This window comes from Pogoniulus pusillus, chromosome 10 (genome assembly GCF_015220805.1).
Source record: "Pogoniulus pusillus isolate bPogPus1 chromosome 10, bPogPus1.pri, whole genome shotgun sequence".
NCBI lineage: Eukaryota > Metazoa > Chordata > Aves > Piciformes > Lybiidae > Pogoniulus > Pogoniulus pusillus.
Window position 1 is genome coordinate 1038872 of NC_087273.1, and position 16712 is coordinate 1055583.

The 16712-nt window shown below is 48.8% G+C and overlaps 1 protein-coding gene across 1 annotated transcript in view; it reads left to right on the top strand.

Moving 5' to 3' along the window:
- Positions 1 to 16712, top strand: part of NR3C2 (nuclear receptor subfamily 3 group C member 2) — a 219927-nt gene that overhangs the window by 159600 nt on the left and 43615 nt on the right. Inside the window, exon 3 of the mRNA XM_064149444.1 lies at positions 4015 to 4131. Coding sequence (XP_064005514.1) covers positions 4015 to 4131 — 117 coding nt within the window. The remainder of the gene's footprint in view (positions 1 to 4014; positions 4132 to 16712) is intronic.

Below are 16712 nucleotides of genomic sequence, written 5' to 3' on the forward strand. Positions count from 1 at the left end.
TGGAGGGGCTGGAGCTGTTGTGGCCCCTTGAGTGCAGCAGTGCTCAGCACACCTACGGGAGCTCGTCTCAGCAAGTTGGTTTTTGGGACCAGTGGCTCAGTGGTTGTGTTGAAGTTTTAAAATGGAGGAAGGCACAACTGCTGCTGCAGCCCCATTTGGGCAGCAGTTCTTCTTTCTCCCCTCCTTTACCCCTGAGTTTTGCATATTCAAGGAAAGACAGTAAGAGGGGAGACTGAATTTCATTAATACTTGTCCTGCTTTCTTTTGCAAGCCTATAAAAGCAGGGAATTAAAGAGCCTTTGCAGGTGAGAAAGTTGGAAATGCTGAAATGTGCTTTGCATGTACATTTGGATGTGTCATTCCGTGGTATGTAGTGACACAATAACCTGGAAAGTGCAAACTCAGACATTCCTCTAGCTCTGCTCTGAATAGGGCAGAGCTCTGCTTCTTCCTAGTGTGTAACTGTGTGGTACCTGATTTATTTAGAACAGGAAATTTTCCTGGCATCTCTTGTAGCTCTGGATTTGAGATGGAACAGGAATTGGCTAGCAGAAGTGCTTTTAATGGTGGCAGATGTAAGAAGTACTTTCATCTGAATGCATTTAGCACATGGGAGATGGGAATTCAATAGCTGCTCTATCCTTTTTCAGCCCACTTGTGGGTGATTAAACTGGATAAGAACAACTGGATTAAGTTAAATGCAACTACAGAAGCAGACTGATGCATGTCTTCAAAGAGCTGGAGATCTAGCACAACAGAAGCTCTTTTTAGGACAGTCTCTGCCACTTCACTGAGGTCTTGATGAGGCCTGGAGGTCTTGAGAGAGCTGCATCAATTTCAGATGTGCAGGGTTTGGGTTTCTGAAGCTGAAGGGGCACAGTGGAGGCTGATGCCACAGAAATGCAACAAGACCAAGGACATGGAAATCTGGAGCTGGTTTATTCATCATAGGTAGAAAACTCTCAGAGCTGTTGATTGCTATTTCATAGCTGTGCTGTAGATAGAGGGCTTGCCTGAGCATTCTGGTTTTTAAGGGATTAATCCTTAAGATGACTTCTTATTGAAGTGATGATTGTATTCTTTTTAGAACTTTGAAAACTTGACAAGAAAAGCTTTGGTTTTTGGGGAACCTTTTGCCTTGTTCAGTAGACAAACTACTTACAGGTTTCATACCATCTGTTAGTATTTGGAGAGGCACAGTTCCAAAATGATGAACCTCTACTAAGTTACGTGTTCTGAAGTTATTTCATAGGTTCATGGAATAGTTTGGGACCTTGAAGACCATCCAGTTCCAACCCCCCCTGCCGTGAGCAAAGACACCTTCCACTAGAACAGATTGCTCAAGGCTTCGTCCAATCTGGCCTTGAACACCTTTAGGGAGGGGACATCCACGACCTCCCTCGGCAACCTGTGCCAGTATCTCACCACCCTCACGCTAAAGAATGGTCTAGAATAACAAGAAAGTAAGCACTGAAGGTTACCTAAACCATTTGAAGGATGACTTACAGAAGTGTTCTGCCACCATGGGAATACTTCCTGCAAAGTTACAGGAAAAGTAAACATTTCCAGAGATTTAGGAATGTGACCCAAGTTAGTTATCCTGGAGTACAGAAATGTTCACCTCTTTTTGTTAAACCCACAAGCTTTGGAAAGCAGCACTTGTAAAAATGTTGACTTAACAGGTGTAGAGTTTGGTAGAGCAAACTGCCTTCAGGGTTCTCCTGCAGAGGGGTTCATTCTGCAGCATCAGAGCTGCCTTGTCATATTAATAGCCTGCTCCCGCCCGTGGAAGCCTAAAAATGGCATTGCAGTACTGTGTGGTGTACAAAGGACATTGTGTGAGCACTGAGCTAGCATGCTTGCACTGCTAGCAGAGAGTACCCAGTTCTCCTCTCCCCACAGAAGGGCAGCACAGCAGTGTGTGCAAGGCCGTGCAAGCCATGTTTATGCTTTGGTTTCCTGCTGCAGGTCTGCTTCGTGCCGTTCGGCTGACGCTTCTGCAGGGTATGTGCTCAAGTCACTACAGAGCAATACTGCAAATAGGAACAGAGTTGGCTTTTCTCTTGTGTAGCTGGGGTTTGCAGAGATCACATACTAAAACAAACCTTGTGTGATAAGCAGGTTTTCACTCTGTGATTAGCTGAGAATTTTATCTTCCCATTGTTGAGCTGGCCGACACTGCTGCTGTTGCTGCCTGACTGTGTGTCTCATCTAGCTTTGTGAGCTCGTGTTCATGGAGTATTTTGCTTAAGTTGCCTTGGCTTTCATCTGCGTTGCAGTGCTAGGTAAGGTCCCCTAATAAAACCCCTTATTTGCCCACCTGCCTGTTGTTTAAACATCTCAAGGTGTTATCTAAACACTGATAGCTGTGTGATACTACAACAGCACTTTCGGTTCTCCTTTTGGGAGCAGCTCAGAAACAGCCCAAACTTCAGAGTCAGCTTAGATATCAATGGGCAGGGATGAAGAAACAAACCAGTGCTTTTCTGAAGTGTTAAAATCCATTCCTGCAAGGCCTCAAAGCAGAAGCCAGGTGCTGTGTGTCCTGTCTTTCCCTGAGGAGCCCTTGTGCATTCTGGAAAACCTCTTGGCAAACATATTTCATACCTCTTGATCTAGAGCAGTGCCCCCTTAGCAAGCCTGCTTCTTTGCTTCTGCTCCCACTGACCTCCCACATGCACATGTTCAGTGCAGCTCTGCCTCTGAGCCCTGCTGGGCTTTGCCTCCCCACCCTGGGCTGCTGCTTCCCGTGGTCACTGGCAGCAGGTTCAGTGTTACTCGTATAGCTGCTGGGTTTCTGCACATCTCTCCTCCGTTCAGGACCTACCTAGGAGCCTCTCTGCTTGCTGCTGGCTGGTGTTTCTGGAACTTCAGTGTCATGTGTGCTTTTCCTCCTTGCCTCTCGGATGCTTTCAGTTCACAGAGCAACGAGCTTCTTACCTTGTGTCTGAAGTGCCTGTCCCCAAGACTTGCTGGACCTTTCTGCTCCTTCCACACGAACTTGCAGCCCAGGACTGCTTGATTGCTGACAAATGCTGCAGTTTGCCCTGCAGTCTGTTATTCTGCTGTCAGCTGTGTCCTCTCCTTTCATCCTTCCTCCAGAAGCCCTCTGCTTTGCTCTTTCATCGCATCTGCTGCGCACCCTTTGTTCTGGCTGCCCCAGATCCCACTGTGCCACCTCTGGATTGAGACAGCTAAAATAAATCTTCCCCTCTCACTTCTCCCATCAGGCTGCACCAGCTCCTCATGGCTTCCTTTATTTTTCCACGTGAAATTCAGGCAACTGACTTTGAAGAGTCCCTGTGGTGGTGCCCTTGTCTGATGCACCACCTCCACTGGCTCTGCTGGCGCTCCTCCTGCAGAGCAGAAAGCCTTCCGACCCTCCAGATTGTTGGGCCTCCCTGGTTGCCTTTATTTCCCTTCTGCTTAATGTTGGGTGCTGCATACTTGCTGTGTCTCTAGGAGTGCTTCTGTGAGGCTTCACAGGACTGAAATATAGTGGTTGCGGTTTATGCTTGTTTTGGTAGAAGCTGCATAGAAGGGAACTGATGCAATGGGGAGTCAAGCACTGGGTGAACTGGTTGGAGGGAGTGTGAGCATCAACCTCTGCTTTACGTTTCTGCTTCAGACTGTGAACTGCTTTAGCACCAGAACAGCCTCCAGTCTGGTACCCAAACTGGGAGTTGTCAGCCTGCTCTCTGTGATGAGGCACATGTAAGAAGACCTGGAAAAGCTCAAACCAATCATTTTCTTTTCACACAAAGGAAAATTCCAGCCCTCATTTAAAAACAAAACCCCCAAAAAAGTAATGAGCTGACTCTTGTGAGTGATACCTCAGGACTCTTCCCCACATTGAGCAGAAGAGATGCTCACAGTGAGGCCCATGACAAGCGCCCACGATTAATGGGTCTGGGAATGTTTGAGTTAATCTGAAGCTCAAAGCAACGGAGAAGAACAAATAGGAGTTATGTAAATGCACCCTCTAATAATGCCTTTTGGTTTTGGTTCATTCAGGACAGCACAATTACCTGTGTGCAGGAAGGAATGACTGCATAATTGATAAGATTCGGAGGAAGAACTGCCCAGCCTGTCGCTTACAGAAATGCCTGCAAGCTGGAATGAATTTAGGAGGTAAGCAGAGTGGTGCTGCTTTGGCTTCTTCATTTGGTTCAGCACAAGCATAGCAAACGTGCAGCCTTTTTGTAGTTGTGGCAGCTGCACAGGCTGCAAAGGTTAGGGTGGAATGGCCCTGGAGGAGTGCTTAGTAGTTAGTAAACTCTGTTGTCACCGTGAATCAGGCTTGGGAGATGTATTTTATGGGCTGGGAAAGAAGGAAAATGGATGTTGGAGAGTACTGCCAGTGGGAGCTCCTACGACTAGAAGCACTGAGGTCTGAAGGGTGTTTTGGTGCTGTGCCTGCTTTCAAGCAGGAGAACATTCTACACCGGCACAAAGGCAACTTCACGCACTCTGAAACCTTCCACTGCTTTTTGTTGCTTGTTCAAGGTTCATGTTAGTTTGTCTCTGGATTGCTTGGAAGTGCAGTCGTTTTGGTGACATTACAGAGTCATTCACAGACCAACTAAAAGGCAAACCCTTCACAGTTTTCCAAAGCATTTTGAAACAAGGTGATAGAAACACTTAAAATGAGCTTTTCCCTTTCTCTTCTGCACTTGCCATGTCCATGCCGATCTGGTTGTGCTTTGGTGGGAGCCTTCTTTCAAGTCATCACCTGAGCAAATTTAATCACTTTTTAAAATCTCAGATTTTAAAGTCTCAGATTATATTATGTTGTCTGTGAATGAGGATTTGGATACTGCTCCAGGTCCTTTTCCTGGTGCAAGAGGGGAGAGCTGCTGAGGAGTGGTAGCGTCTGCACTTTACCCTCTTCAGAGAGCCCCAAGAGCTGCCAGACTGTGCCCACAGGCCTTTAAGCCAGCCCAGATCTGGTGAATGTGGGGCAGGCTGTGGATGGAGTCTACCTGGACTGCAGCAAAGCCTTTGACACCATCTGCCACAAGCAGCTCCTGGCACAGCTGGCAGCTCCTGGCTTGGACAGATTCACTCTGGTATGGGTCAAGAACTGGCTGGAGAGCTGGGCCCAGAGAGTGGTGGTGAATGGTGCCACATCCAGCTGGCAGCTGGCACCAGTGGTGTGCCCCAGGGATCAGTGCTGGGCACAGTCCTGTTCAATATCTTTACTGATGATCTGCACCAGGGCATTGAGTCCAGCATCAGTAAGTTTGCAGATGACACCAAGCAAGGAGCAGGTGTGGAGCTGTTGGAAGGTAGGAGAGCCCTGCAGAGGGACCTGGCCAGGCTGGATGGGTGGGCAGAGGCCAAAGGGATGAGATTGAACAAGGCCAAGTGCAGGGTTCTACACTTTGGCCACAACAACCCCAAGCAGCACTACAGGCTGGGGCCAGAGTGGCTGAGAGCAGCCAAGCAGAGAGGGAGCTGGGGGTGCTGGGAGAGAGTAGCTGAAGATAATTGGATAGGGCTGGGGGATAGGTTGGACTGGATGAGTTTGGAGGTCTCTTCCAACCTGGTTGATTCTGTGATTCTATGATCTGGCAGGAATGTTGGTAGCTTAAAACCATTTACTGCTTAGGCCAACCTCCTGCAGTGGTGAGCTTTGCTTTGGGCCTCTGCAGAGGAGCAGCACAGCAGCTGAGACTTCATTTTTGGAACTTCTGTGTGCTGAGTTTTGACACAGTGGAGGAAAACAGGGATGGAAATGGCAAGAAGAGGTATTGAGGCCTGTTTGAATGCAGCCATCTACTCTTTGTGTCCATTTCCAAGGTTTAGTATTAAATAGCATTTTTTCCTGATTAACTTGGACAGCCTGAGTGTGTTCATGTTCTTAAGAAGGTAGATCATAGCTGCTGGTATCGTGTGGTCAGCCTGGGTTTGCCAGGAATATGCAGTACTCCATTAAAAAAAAAAGACTATGACCTGTTTCTAATTTGGACTTGGAGGCAAAATGTGCAAGCAGTTTGTTAGTGTAATCAGCAAGGAGCTGGAGGAAAATGAGTTTCTAAACACAGTTTAGCTTCAGTCCTGTTTGCAGCATAGTACTCGATGTGGCGGTCACACTGCACAGTGCTCTTGCTGCAGCAGATCTAATTTAAGCTCTTGCCCTCCAAATGGAAGCAAAGGTAAACACAAGATCCAGACTCTATCAGAGCTGCCTGTGGGTTTGGTTCATCAGAAACAGAGTAAGATGATATGCAAAAGGGTCCTAAGCATAGCTCAGGGCTGAAGTCAGTGCAAGCTGCTGAAGCCAGGGGTGTTTCTTTTCTGCTTGTTTATAATTAGAAGGGTTTTGCCTCTCATTTAAAACAAGCAAACAAAGCAAACCAAAAGCCCAGCAACACTGAAACAACCCCCCAGAAGACACCGAAATCAAAACACAAAGGGTGGCTGCCAGGAGGATGAAGACTCAGGTTTTAAAAGGAGTCCTGTGGAAAAGACAAGGGAGGCTGGGTACAAGTTACTGCTGGGGAGATTCCCCTTGGGCTGCAGGAGGAAATGCTTCCCCATGAGAACAGTCAGCCACTGGAATCGTCTCCCAGGGGAAGCAGTGCATTGCCCTACATTGGGCAGTTTTATGACTCAGCTTGGCAGGCTGCTGGGCCAGCTCATTGCAACTCTGCTGTGACCTGGAAGGGTTGGACCCAGATGCTCCTCAAGGTCCCTTCCAACCTGGCATCCTGTAATTCTGTGAAACCAAAACCAAGCATCCCCTCCAAAAGAATCCCCAAAGCCCCAGTTGAGATCTGTCTCCCATGGGCTAGAGAAGAGCTTGACTCTCCCTTGTAGCGCTCCCCACATACAGATGGGAGTAAAAGACCCCAGGCTGCCACCAGCTCCTCCCAGTTCCCACAGCAGAGGGTTTTATAAAGCGGATTTTGACCTTTGAAAGTTTGTAGTTGTCTTCGTGATGTCAGCACCTCTGCTGCCAGGACAGGCTGGGGGAGCTGCAGTTGTTCAGCCCAGAGAAGACTCTGAGGGCAGCTTAGAACTGCCTCCCAGTACCTGAAGGGGTCCTACCAGAAGGCTGGAGAGGGACTTCCCATAAGAGTGTCTAGCAGCAGGACAAGGAGGAGTGGTTTGAAGCCGAGGCAGAGCAGGGTTAGGCTGGAGCTGAGGAAGAAGGGGAATGGAGCAAAGCTGGAGGTGGGTAGGTTCAGGCTGGATGTGAGGAGGAAGTTGTTGAGCATGAGAGTGGTGAGAGGTTGGAATGGGTTGCCCAGGGAGGTGGTTGAGGCCCCATGGCTGGAGGTGTTTAAGGCCAGGCTGGCTGAGGCTGTGGGCAGCCTGCTCTAGGGTAGGGTGTCCCTGGGCATGGCAGGGGGGTTGGAACTGGCTGATCCTTGTGGTCCCTTCCAACCCTGACTGATTCTGTGATTTGAAGTTCAGTGTGAGGGTGGTGACAGTGGAACAGGTTGCCCAGGGAGGCTATGACTGCCTCCTCATGGGGGATGTTCAAGGGCAGGTTGGATGTGGCCTTGGGTGACCAAGTCTAGTTGACTGCCATGGCAGGGAGGTTGGAGTAGGTAAGTGGAAGGTCCCTTCCAGCGTGAGCCATTCCTATGCTCATCTCTGCAGTGGAAGACTGGGGATGAGAGAGTTTGCCTGTTCCCTGCAGCAGCTTTTTGCACAATCTGTTGATCCTTTTTATCATTTTTTGCTTTTGCTCCTAGTCTTTCTTGATCTTGTTTGGAATGTTCTTTCTCCCGCGCTGTGTGAGAGTTAGAGGCTTCTTTTCCCAGCACCTCTTTTTCCCTCCCAGCATGCTAACTCTTCTTTTTTTTTCCTAGAGAAACAATATTTTGATGTGTGGCAGCAAGCCATGCTTGGAGCACCTTTGTGTCATTCAGTGATACAAAATACACCTTTGCAGGAAAGCTCTACCAAATTCATTTGGCACTTGGATTGTTTACCTCCTCTTTATCTGTTGAAAAAGGCTTTACAAGGTCTTATTATCCTCTAATAATCTTTAGAAAATGATTCATCAACTCAGCAAATAATTTACCTAATTTAGTCCTTTTCTCATTCTTTTAGTTTTGAGTTGTGTTTTTTTAAGGAGCATCTGCAACCTGTAATTTTTGCAGAGCTGAGGTTGCCAAATTTCCTGTTAACTCATGTTCCTCATTTCTGGAGAGCATGTGTGTGCTGCAGACAGACAAACCCTCCCCAGCAAGTAGGACTCAAAACTTTCTTTGCAGGGGCAGGGGGGAGGGTGGAGCATAGTTTTGTTTCTTGTTTTGGGTTGATGGTTGTTGTTGTTTTTAAACTCCGGTGCCATATGCTAGAGTTAATTATTGGACGGGATTCAGAGTGAGCAACTGCACTCTGAAGGTATGCTGGCCCAGTTCTGCTTTCTGCTCTTTTCAAGATGCTGTAATTAATTTTCTGTTAATTATGGACCAGAAGCACTTCACGAATTGTGAAGCAGACTTGCAGAGTCTCTCACTTCCACGCGAGACATTTTTGGTTGTCTCCCACCTCAGGCTGCTGTTCCTTAGTCCGGTCAGTCCCCGGGGCAGCACTGGAGGGGTCGTGGTGCTCGCCAGTCCCACACTGCTGCTCGGTGCATTTTCTTCTGCCACCGCCGGCTCCACCCAGCAAGGCAGCCGGTGGCTGGCAGCAGCGACTGTGGTGCCGCACTGCGCTCGGATGCACACAGCCTCCTGGTTTCGCTTCTGCTGTGCCCTGCGCTGCGCGGAAGCCTGGAGCAGGGGAGCGCTTTATATGGCGTGAGCTGAGGGAACACCTCTCCTACCCTCTGCTGCCATTGGCAGGTTAGTCCTTGCGCCTCTGATGTCACCTGGTGAGCAGAGATCCATCCTTCTGCTGCGTGCATCAGAGAAGATCTCTTCTCTCCGCCACGTGACATGCTTAGGGACCAGAGCTGCTGCTGAGAGGTCTGCATGCAGCAGGACTGCAATCCTCTCCTCCTTGGCTCCCACAGGAAACGCTGCTGAGACTCGCTGCTGCACTGCTCTCCCACAACAGCGAGAAGCCTCTTGCTGAGTTACCCTTTGGATGGAGAGAGAAAATCAAATAGCTTTTGCCTTGCAAATTGCATAGTTCATTGCTCTGTCTGCAGAGACCGCCTGTGAAAGCTGAGCCTTGGGTTTGCATACATTTACATATGTAAGACACTTCATGCACAAGATGCTGTGTGTGATTTGTGCTCTTCTCTTGCCGATAGCCTTGCTTCTTATATCATTAATACATTGCAGTAATCTGAAAAATGGATTAAAATGAGAGAATGAGTAATAGGATGCAGAGCTTCCCCTCTTCTGCCCAGCTTTCCACTTTCTTGTTAATAACTCTGCTAGTAGAGATTCAAAGCTGTGGTATTATAAAAGCATAGAATGGGTTAGGTTGGAAGACATCTCAAGGATCATCCAGTTCCACCCCCCTGGACAAAGGCAGCAACACCTGCCATTAGAACAGGTCACTCAGGGCCTCTCCCAACCTGGCCTTGAACACTTCCAGGGATCTTTGATCACATTGGGTGATTCTGTGCTGCACAACCTCCCTGGGCAACCTGTGCCAGTGTCTCACCACCCTCACTGCAAAGAACCCTTTCCTAACATCCACTTTCAATCTCCCCTCTGCCAGTTGAGACCCATTCCTCCTCATCCTGTCCTTACAAGACCTTGTCAATAGTCCTTCCTGTAGCCCCCTTCAGATACTGGAAGGCCACTCCAAAATCTCCTGGAAGCCTTCTCTTCTTCAGGCTGCAGAGCCTCAACTCTGTCAGCCTGTCCTCAGAGCAGAGCTGCTGCAGCCTTCTGAGCATCTTGGTGGCCTCCTCTGGACTGGCTCCAACACTTCCATGCCCTGCTTGTGCTGGGGGCTCCAGAACTGCACACAGGACTCCAGGTGGGGTCTGAGGAGAGCAGAGCCAAGGGGCAGAATCCTCTCCCTTGCCCTGCTGCCCACACTGCTCTTGCTGCAGCCCAGCACAGGGTTGTGTCTGGGCTGCACTCACACTGCAGGCTCCTCTTGAGCTTTTCATCAACCCAGACCCCCAGGTCGTGTTCCTCAGGGCTGCTCTCACCATTCACCAATATTTTCAGTTGCTGCAGCTTAGGTGTTTGATATTGTCATTGCTCCTGTCTTTTTGGAGAATTAAAAAGCGATGGAGAGAAAAGGAAGAGGGAAAGAAAACCCCATGAGTATTAGAAAGCAGAGAGCTGGGAACAACTTAACCACAGCAGAAGTTATCCTCTTGGCGTTCATTAAGAATTTCTACCAGCTTTCTTCTCACCACAGCTTCATAAATTGGGAAGGGAAAGAAAAAAACCCTCAAGCAATGTGGGGTCCCTGCATGCTTAACTTGTGTTTTGTTCCACTGAAGCCTCAGCTGCAAAGCGTTTCGGAATGCCCATTGGCTGTAGCTGCATTCGTGTTTGTCGGGCTGCGCAGTGTGCTCTGCTCAGGGAGGGGCTGGTTCGGTGCGGTGCTGTGTTTGCAGCTGGGGCGCTCGCCTGGGCTCCTGTCAGCTCTTCCAAGAGACCTGCACCAACGCGCGGCCGCGCACTGAGGTTATCTGGGGCTGCCGAGAGGCAAAAGCTCCTATTGTCAATTCTTCTCACAGCTGAGCGAGACAGCTTCGTTGTGGCACCTACCCACCCGTGTCTCGGTTGGTGTTGGCACTGTTTCAAAGAACAGGCTTCTTTTTTTTCCTTTCCCCTAGGTGTGATCACTTCAGAAAAATATTTGTGTTAGGTAGAGCTCCATCAAGCTCGGGACTGTGCCCAGCTGTCTGCTTTCTGCTGGCTGAGACGCGGAGCAGTGATTTGCCCGCTTCATTTGCGCCTGCCAAGTGCGCAGCCCGCGCTGGTGCTGTAACCTTCCTGTGTGGCCTGCAGGCACGCTGCCTTGTGCTGTGAGTTCCTTGGGCCTCCCGGATTATCTCATGGCTGTGGTCATAAGAGGGGTGGGCAAGCAAAGTGTGTTGCTGTGTGAGGTCTGCTGGTGACTCTGGCCAAGGAAGAGGTCACTCGTTCTTAAGGTGCTGCTCTTGCTGCACCACCACCCCACGCCTCGTGGAATCATTAGATCACTTAGGTTGGAAAAAGACCTTTGTGGTCGTCGAGTCCAGCCATTCTCTACCTCTGCCCAGGCTGGTGCTGAACCATGCCCCTCAGCACCACAGCTCTACCGCTTTGAAACACCTCCAGGGATGGGAATTCAGCCACCTCCCTGAGCAGCCTGTGCCAGTGTCTGAGAAACCTTTCAGAGAAGGTTCTTCTGATGTCCTTCCTAAACTGGTGCAGCTTGAGGCTGGCTGCCCTGCCCAGTAGCAGGTGAAAGGAGGAGAACAGACCAATGCCCATCTGGCTCCAACTTCCTTTCAAGGAGTTGTAGAGAGTGAGAAGGCCTCCCCTCAGCCTCCTCCAGTGTGAACAGCCCCATCTCCTTCAGCCACCCCTCCCCAGCCCTGTTCTCCAGACCCTTCCCCAGCTTAGTTGCTCTTCTCTGGACCTGTTCCAGCCTCTCAATGTCCTTCTTACTGTGAGGGCATTAAAACTGATGTCCTCAAGGGCAAGATTGCACTCAAGGTGAGGCCTAAGCAGTGCTGAGTACGGGGGGACAATCACTGCGCTGGTCTTGCTGGCCACACCACTGCTGATCTGGGCCAGGATGCTGGTGGCCTTCTTGGCCACACTGCTAGTTCACAATCAGCAAATTGATGTTCAATGCATATTCAAAATGATACACAACAAAATCATGAATATGCATTTTTGGGCAGAAATCAAGTAGTTCTTCTTTGCTTTGTCACATTTTGTTGGAACCAATTTGCTCAGCAGTGAACTTTTCCTGCTTTGGTGTTATCTCCCTCCATGTTACAAGACACTGCTCCTGCCCTGCTCTCAGTGTGACCATCTCATTTTTCAGCTTGAACCATCCTCAAGAATATCGTTGATGCCTGCAGAACAGTCACTTTCCACAAGTATTAAGAGACTATTTGGGATGATGACTGAACATGCAGAATTTGTCAGAGGGCTGCTCATGCCAGAGTAGCCTCTCAGGCTTCAAGAGCAGTACTGAAAGTGTGTCCTTGCACTGCATGGTGCTGATGATTTGGTTTCCTGTGTGGAGGCAGCTCAAGAAGATGCACTACCGCAGTCCCAAACCACAGAGCTTGCATCCAGCAATCCCTGATCAAACTCCCAGTCAGGTTCATGTTCTCATCCCTCCTTTGTCTTTTCAAGTTTTACTGGTTTCAGCTTTGCTCTGAAGGCACACCTATGAATCCTGTTCCTCTTCCCAGAGCTGCTAGTTACCACCAGAGCCCTTCTGCAACCTTCCCCTGCAGTCTGCAGTGCTGTCTTTCCATTACTCACTTCCCCATTGCTGCCAGAAGCTGCAGGAGCAGGAGGAACTTGTCCTTTTAGCTTCCACCATTGCTTCAGAGAGTTTCCACCTGAGTAAGAGCGCGAAGATTCAGCTTGTCGTGCCTGGCCCCACCTTGCCCAAGGCTTGGTGAGCTCTCTGTGTTCAGCAGTGGGTTTTGTTAAACCCCTTGTGAGTCGCCTGCAAGTGTGCTGTGGGCCAGTTTGGAAAAACCTGGGGCAGGGCAGCAAAAGTGATCAGCAGTCTTCAAAACTTGACTGATGGAGACAGATTGAATTAGTTGGTGTTGTCTAGACCAAAAAAGGCTCGGAAGGAAAGTTGAGGAGAGGGACAACAAATGTTCCTTTAGGAACAAACAATGGTAAAGAGAAAAAGGTGATGATCTACTTGCAACATGTGTGAAAAGCAGGGCAAGAAGCAGTGAGCAGCTAGCAAGATGCAAGTGAGGAAATGGCAAAGTGTCTGTTACTGTAGGCTCAGGGAGGCACTTGGATAGGGGGCCTGGGGAAGATATGAAATCTGTGGGTGTCTTAAAGATCAGGTAAGGCAAACCTTTATCAGAAGTGATGAGGGTGATGCTGGCTCTGACCTCATCAAAAGATGAAATAAGAGACTGGGACAGTCTCTTCTGAGCTATAGTTACTCTGAGGTGAGTGGAGTTCCACGAGGTAAGTTGTGTGAATCAACCCCAAAAGTGCAGATGTTGTTTCCTTGTAGAAGACTTCTCAGGTTTTGGCATCACCAGTCTTCACCGAATGAGCTACTCCCTGTTTCTGCCTCTCTCCTGACCCTGTGTTTTGAAGCAGCAATGGTGCTAAGACTGTGCAAGTCGTGTGCCCTTGCTTCTGCCACTGCAGTGCTCTTTTGATTCACAGGTTTTAAATTGACTCCAGAGCTTTGGTTTCCTCCAGTAATGTCACAAAGAAAATGTATTCACTCACAGATTGTGCCTTAGTGTGCTCAGTGTTGCTCTCTCCCTCTGTCCTCTCACATGCACTCTGCTTCAGAATTGCCTCACTAACTTCTGGTTTGTGTTTGAATAGTTTCCTGCTTCTCCCCCACCAGTTCCCAAGTGCATGCCTTCCCATTTTTAGTATCTGTGATTTGCTAAAATTCAAGTAAGTGTGAGAAGTGTCAAGGATACCTGGCTCAAAAAGCAGGCTCTGGAGCTCAGTGTTAGTGAAAGGAGGATCCACAGCAGGCTGGGAAGGAGAGGTTGAGCACATTTAAGCTTTGGAAATGCACAACAGGCAAGAAGATGGTGTTTAACAAAGAGGAGGGCTAAGTGATCTGCTGGTTTGAGGCAAGATAGACTATTTTAATGAGAATTAGAGTATAGGGTGTGAAAAGGAAACAGTGCTGATGTCTGCTTCACTGGTAGGCTTGCTGAGATGTATAAAAACAAGAACATAAACCATAGATAAGACACAGTGTCTCTGTCTCCCTGGGCTGCTTGTTCTGTGTAACTAATCCTTCTGCTTTCTAACCCTCTCTGGCCAATCCTTGCAGCTCACCTTGACCATAAGGCAAGCTCTGGGATAAGGTAGAGGGGTGTAAAGAAGGTGGAAGAGTGATTGGGAGCCCCTCCTGGGAGCTCTGGTTTCTGGGAGGGCTGTTGTGTTTCTGTATTACTTTTAACTTGTGTACTTCTGTCTATAGCTGTAGATACTGTAGCTATCTGCTTGTATCTTGTGCTAAGCTGTGAATATAAAGCTTCAGTCCTTCACTGCCAGACGGCTGAGTGTAGCCTGGGTGATTTCATAGGAGTCAGGGGATGGGTAGTACCCAAATCATCACAGGTGAAGACACTGGTTGGAGCATTCCTGAGCCACTTGGTACTGTAGAGCTCCCTGCAGTTTGATGCTGGTGGTCTGTGCTTTGTGGTTCTCTGCCATCCATTTTCCCCCAGACCTGTCGCGTTTCAGTAACAGAAACCATCTTCCTTGCAGAATGTCCCTGCAGAAGGCGCAAGAGGAGGGAGGCTGTAGAACCTGAGTTCACCAGCCCAGTTTACCCTAAATGGATTAGTCAGTAGGGCAGTAGTGGGTAGAGAAGATCTTGATGTGGGGCACCTCTCCTGTCCTCAAAGCCATGTAGTTGTCATATGGGAAAGAAAGAGTTGAGGAAACTTGCATGTGGCCTCTGGATCTGGCTGCACGTGGACCAGGCACACCCAGGCATGCCCTTTAGACATGCTCTAGAGAGGCATGTGTCAGTTCTAGTCATGGATGGCATTTCATACACAACCACTTCAACTTCAGGAGGATTCAGAGATGTGCAACCCTGTCAGTCACGAAGAGACCCTCGGTTTCATGTTTCAGATCACACATATGGGTACCGTGCCAAGAGCCGCGTTCTCCCGGGTTGGTATCGTACCCAGGGTGCTTCACTAATGCTCAGGGTGACACCTTGAAGCAGGAGATTAACATGCTTGGATTCTCCTTCTTTTCTTGCTTTAGTTGTTGCTTTTTTAATGGCTACTCCTGACCTGAAGGGAGAAAAGCATGGCTGTGCTGAGCGCAGAAGATAAACAGCCAGCTGGTGTTTCACAGAGAGCCTTGCTTTTCCAGCCTCTGGAAGATGAGGGACACACCAGCAGCACTGCCTGTCTTAGAAATACAGTCACCAGAGAAAAACAGGAGCTGGTTAAAAACTGGGGATATGGAAATTGTGCTGTTGAGCAGACAAACTATCTCAGACTTTTTGTTACTGGGGAAAATACAAGTGGGGACATGGCAAATCACTCAGTGGTGAGAGGGGCTGCAGAGGGAAGTGCAGCACTTGCCAAGCTGAGGCCTACTAATAGTGGTGCAAGGGCAAAACTGAGGCATTTAGAGCATAGCACACTCTTCAGCATGGAGTACTCGAGGGACAGGGTGAGAGATGCTATAGCAGAGTTTGCTTCTCAGCACTCTTGAAAGTCTCTGCAAAGCTGCTTTGAGTACCTGTGTCTGCCATGTAAACAGGAGGAGGAAATTCCACACGCCCTAAAAGCCTACAGGGCTCCATCGGGGGCAGTCAGGATGGCTTGGTGGTGTGATCAGAAAGAAGGGAAGAGACTTAGCGTTGGGTATCAACCCAAATAAAAGCAAGAGAGAAGACTTGGACGAGGAATGCCTGCAGAAGGTTGGATGGGAATGGGTGTCTTGGGAGGAAGGTTGTTGCTTGGCACAAGGCAGAAAGCAGTGATCATAGCCAAGAGCATTCAGTCTGGTACAGTGCAGGGTTTCAAAATCTGTTCTCCAAAGTTTCCCTGACTTCATTTTTAACCAAATTGCTACCAATGCTAGCAGCTCCTGCTGCTGGCGTCCCGTTGCTGCAGGTGTCTGGGAGTCGTGGGCGACGCGCTCTGGCATTGCGGGGGACCTGCGCTCGCCGCTGCTGTTGGAAGGGCGCTGCTGGTCTTTAAATCTGCTTCATGAATAGTCAGGGCTGCTGATGCGCTGCGTAGACAGCGCCTAGCTCAGAGCTGCTGCCTGTGCCATACGTTTGAGGAATGAATAAATAATCAGGAAAATGTGAGTTTGGGGAGCCTCTGAAAAGCACTGATTAAGATTGGCTTTCATCAACGTCGTAATTTTCTTTTGTAAGCTCTTTTTTTTTTCTTTAAGGCTTTGTTTATTGGCTGAGCTAAATATTTAGTAAATAACATTTCTTTTGAAATTAATGAAGAAGTACAAGAGGGAGTTTTACATACCAAAAAATGTTAGCTCTGAGGACTGCATTAAGTCAGTTTGGGATTTTGTAGGAAATATATGTGGGGGAAATTTTCATACTTTAGCCATTTCTCATTAAAAAGCTTCATCAAAAACAGCTTGATTTGATTTTAACAGGAAACCACTAATTGGCATTTGGTAAAAGTTGCTCCCACACAGGGAGGAGTACCCCTATGAAACTGTTATTTTTCAATTAATTATCACTTTGAGGATTGCTGAGAAACAAGCAAATGTGTTAGACATTTTCCCTGACAACCTAAATATTCTTGTAAAATGCACTTTGGAACTCCAGCTTTCCTCTGTCGCTGTAGCTCGCCATCCCTTCACGAGCACGCTGCCCGTGGCTGAGAAGAACACGAATTCCCTCTCTCTCTTACCCAAACCCTCTCGCTGCCTCCCCTTCTTGACTGCAGTGGACACTGCTGTCCCGCGCATCGGACACGCAGGTAGCCCGAGCGTCAGCACGCAGTGAAACCTCAAAACACTCCAGATTCGAGCTCAGCTCTCGCCTTCCGAGGCAAGTGTGATGGCTTCTGTGCTGTCTCTGCATGGCTGCTGCCTTCAGCCGTGCTGCAGAGGCCACCTCTGCAAGCCGCTGCCCGTGGCTGTGAACCC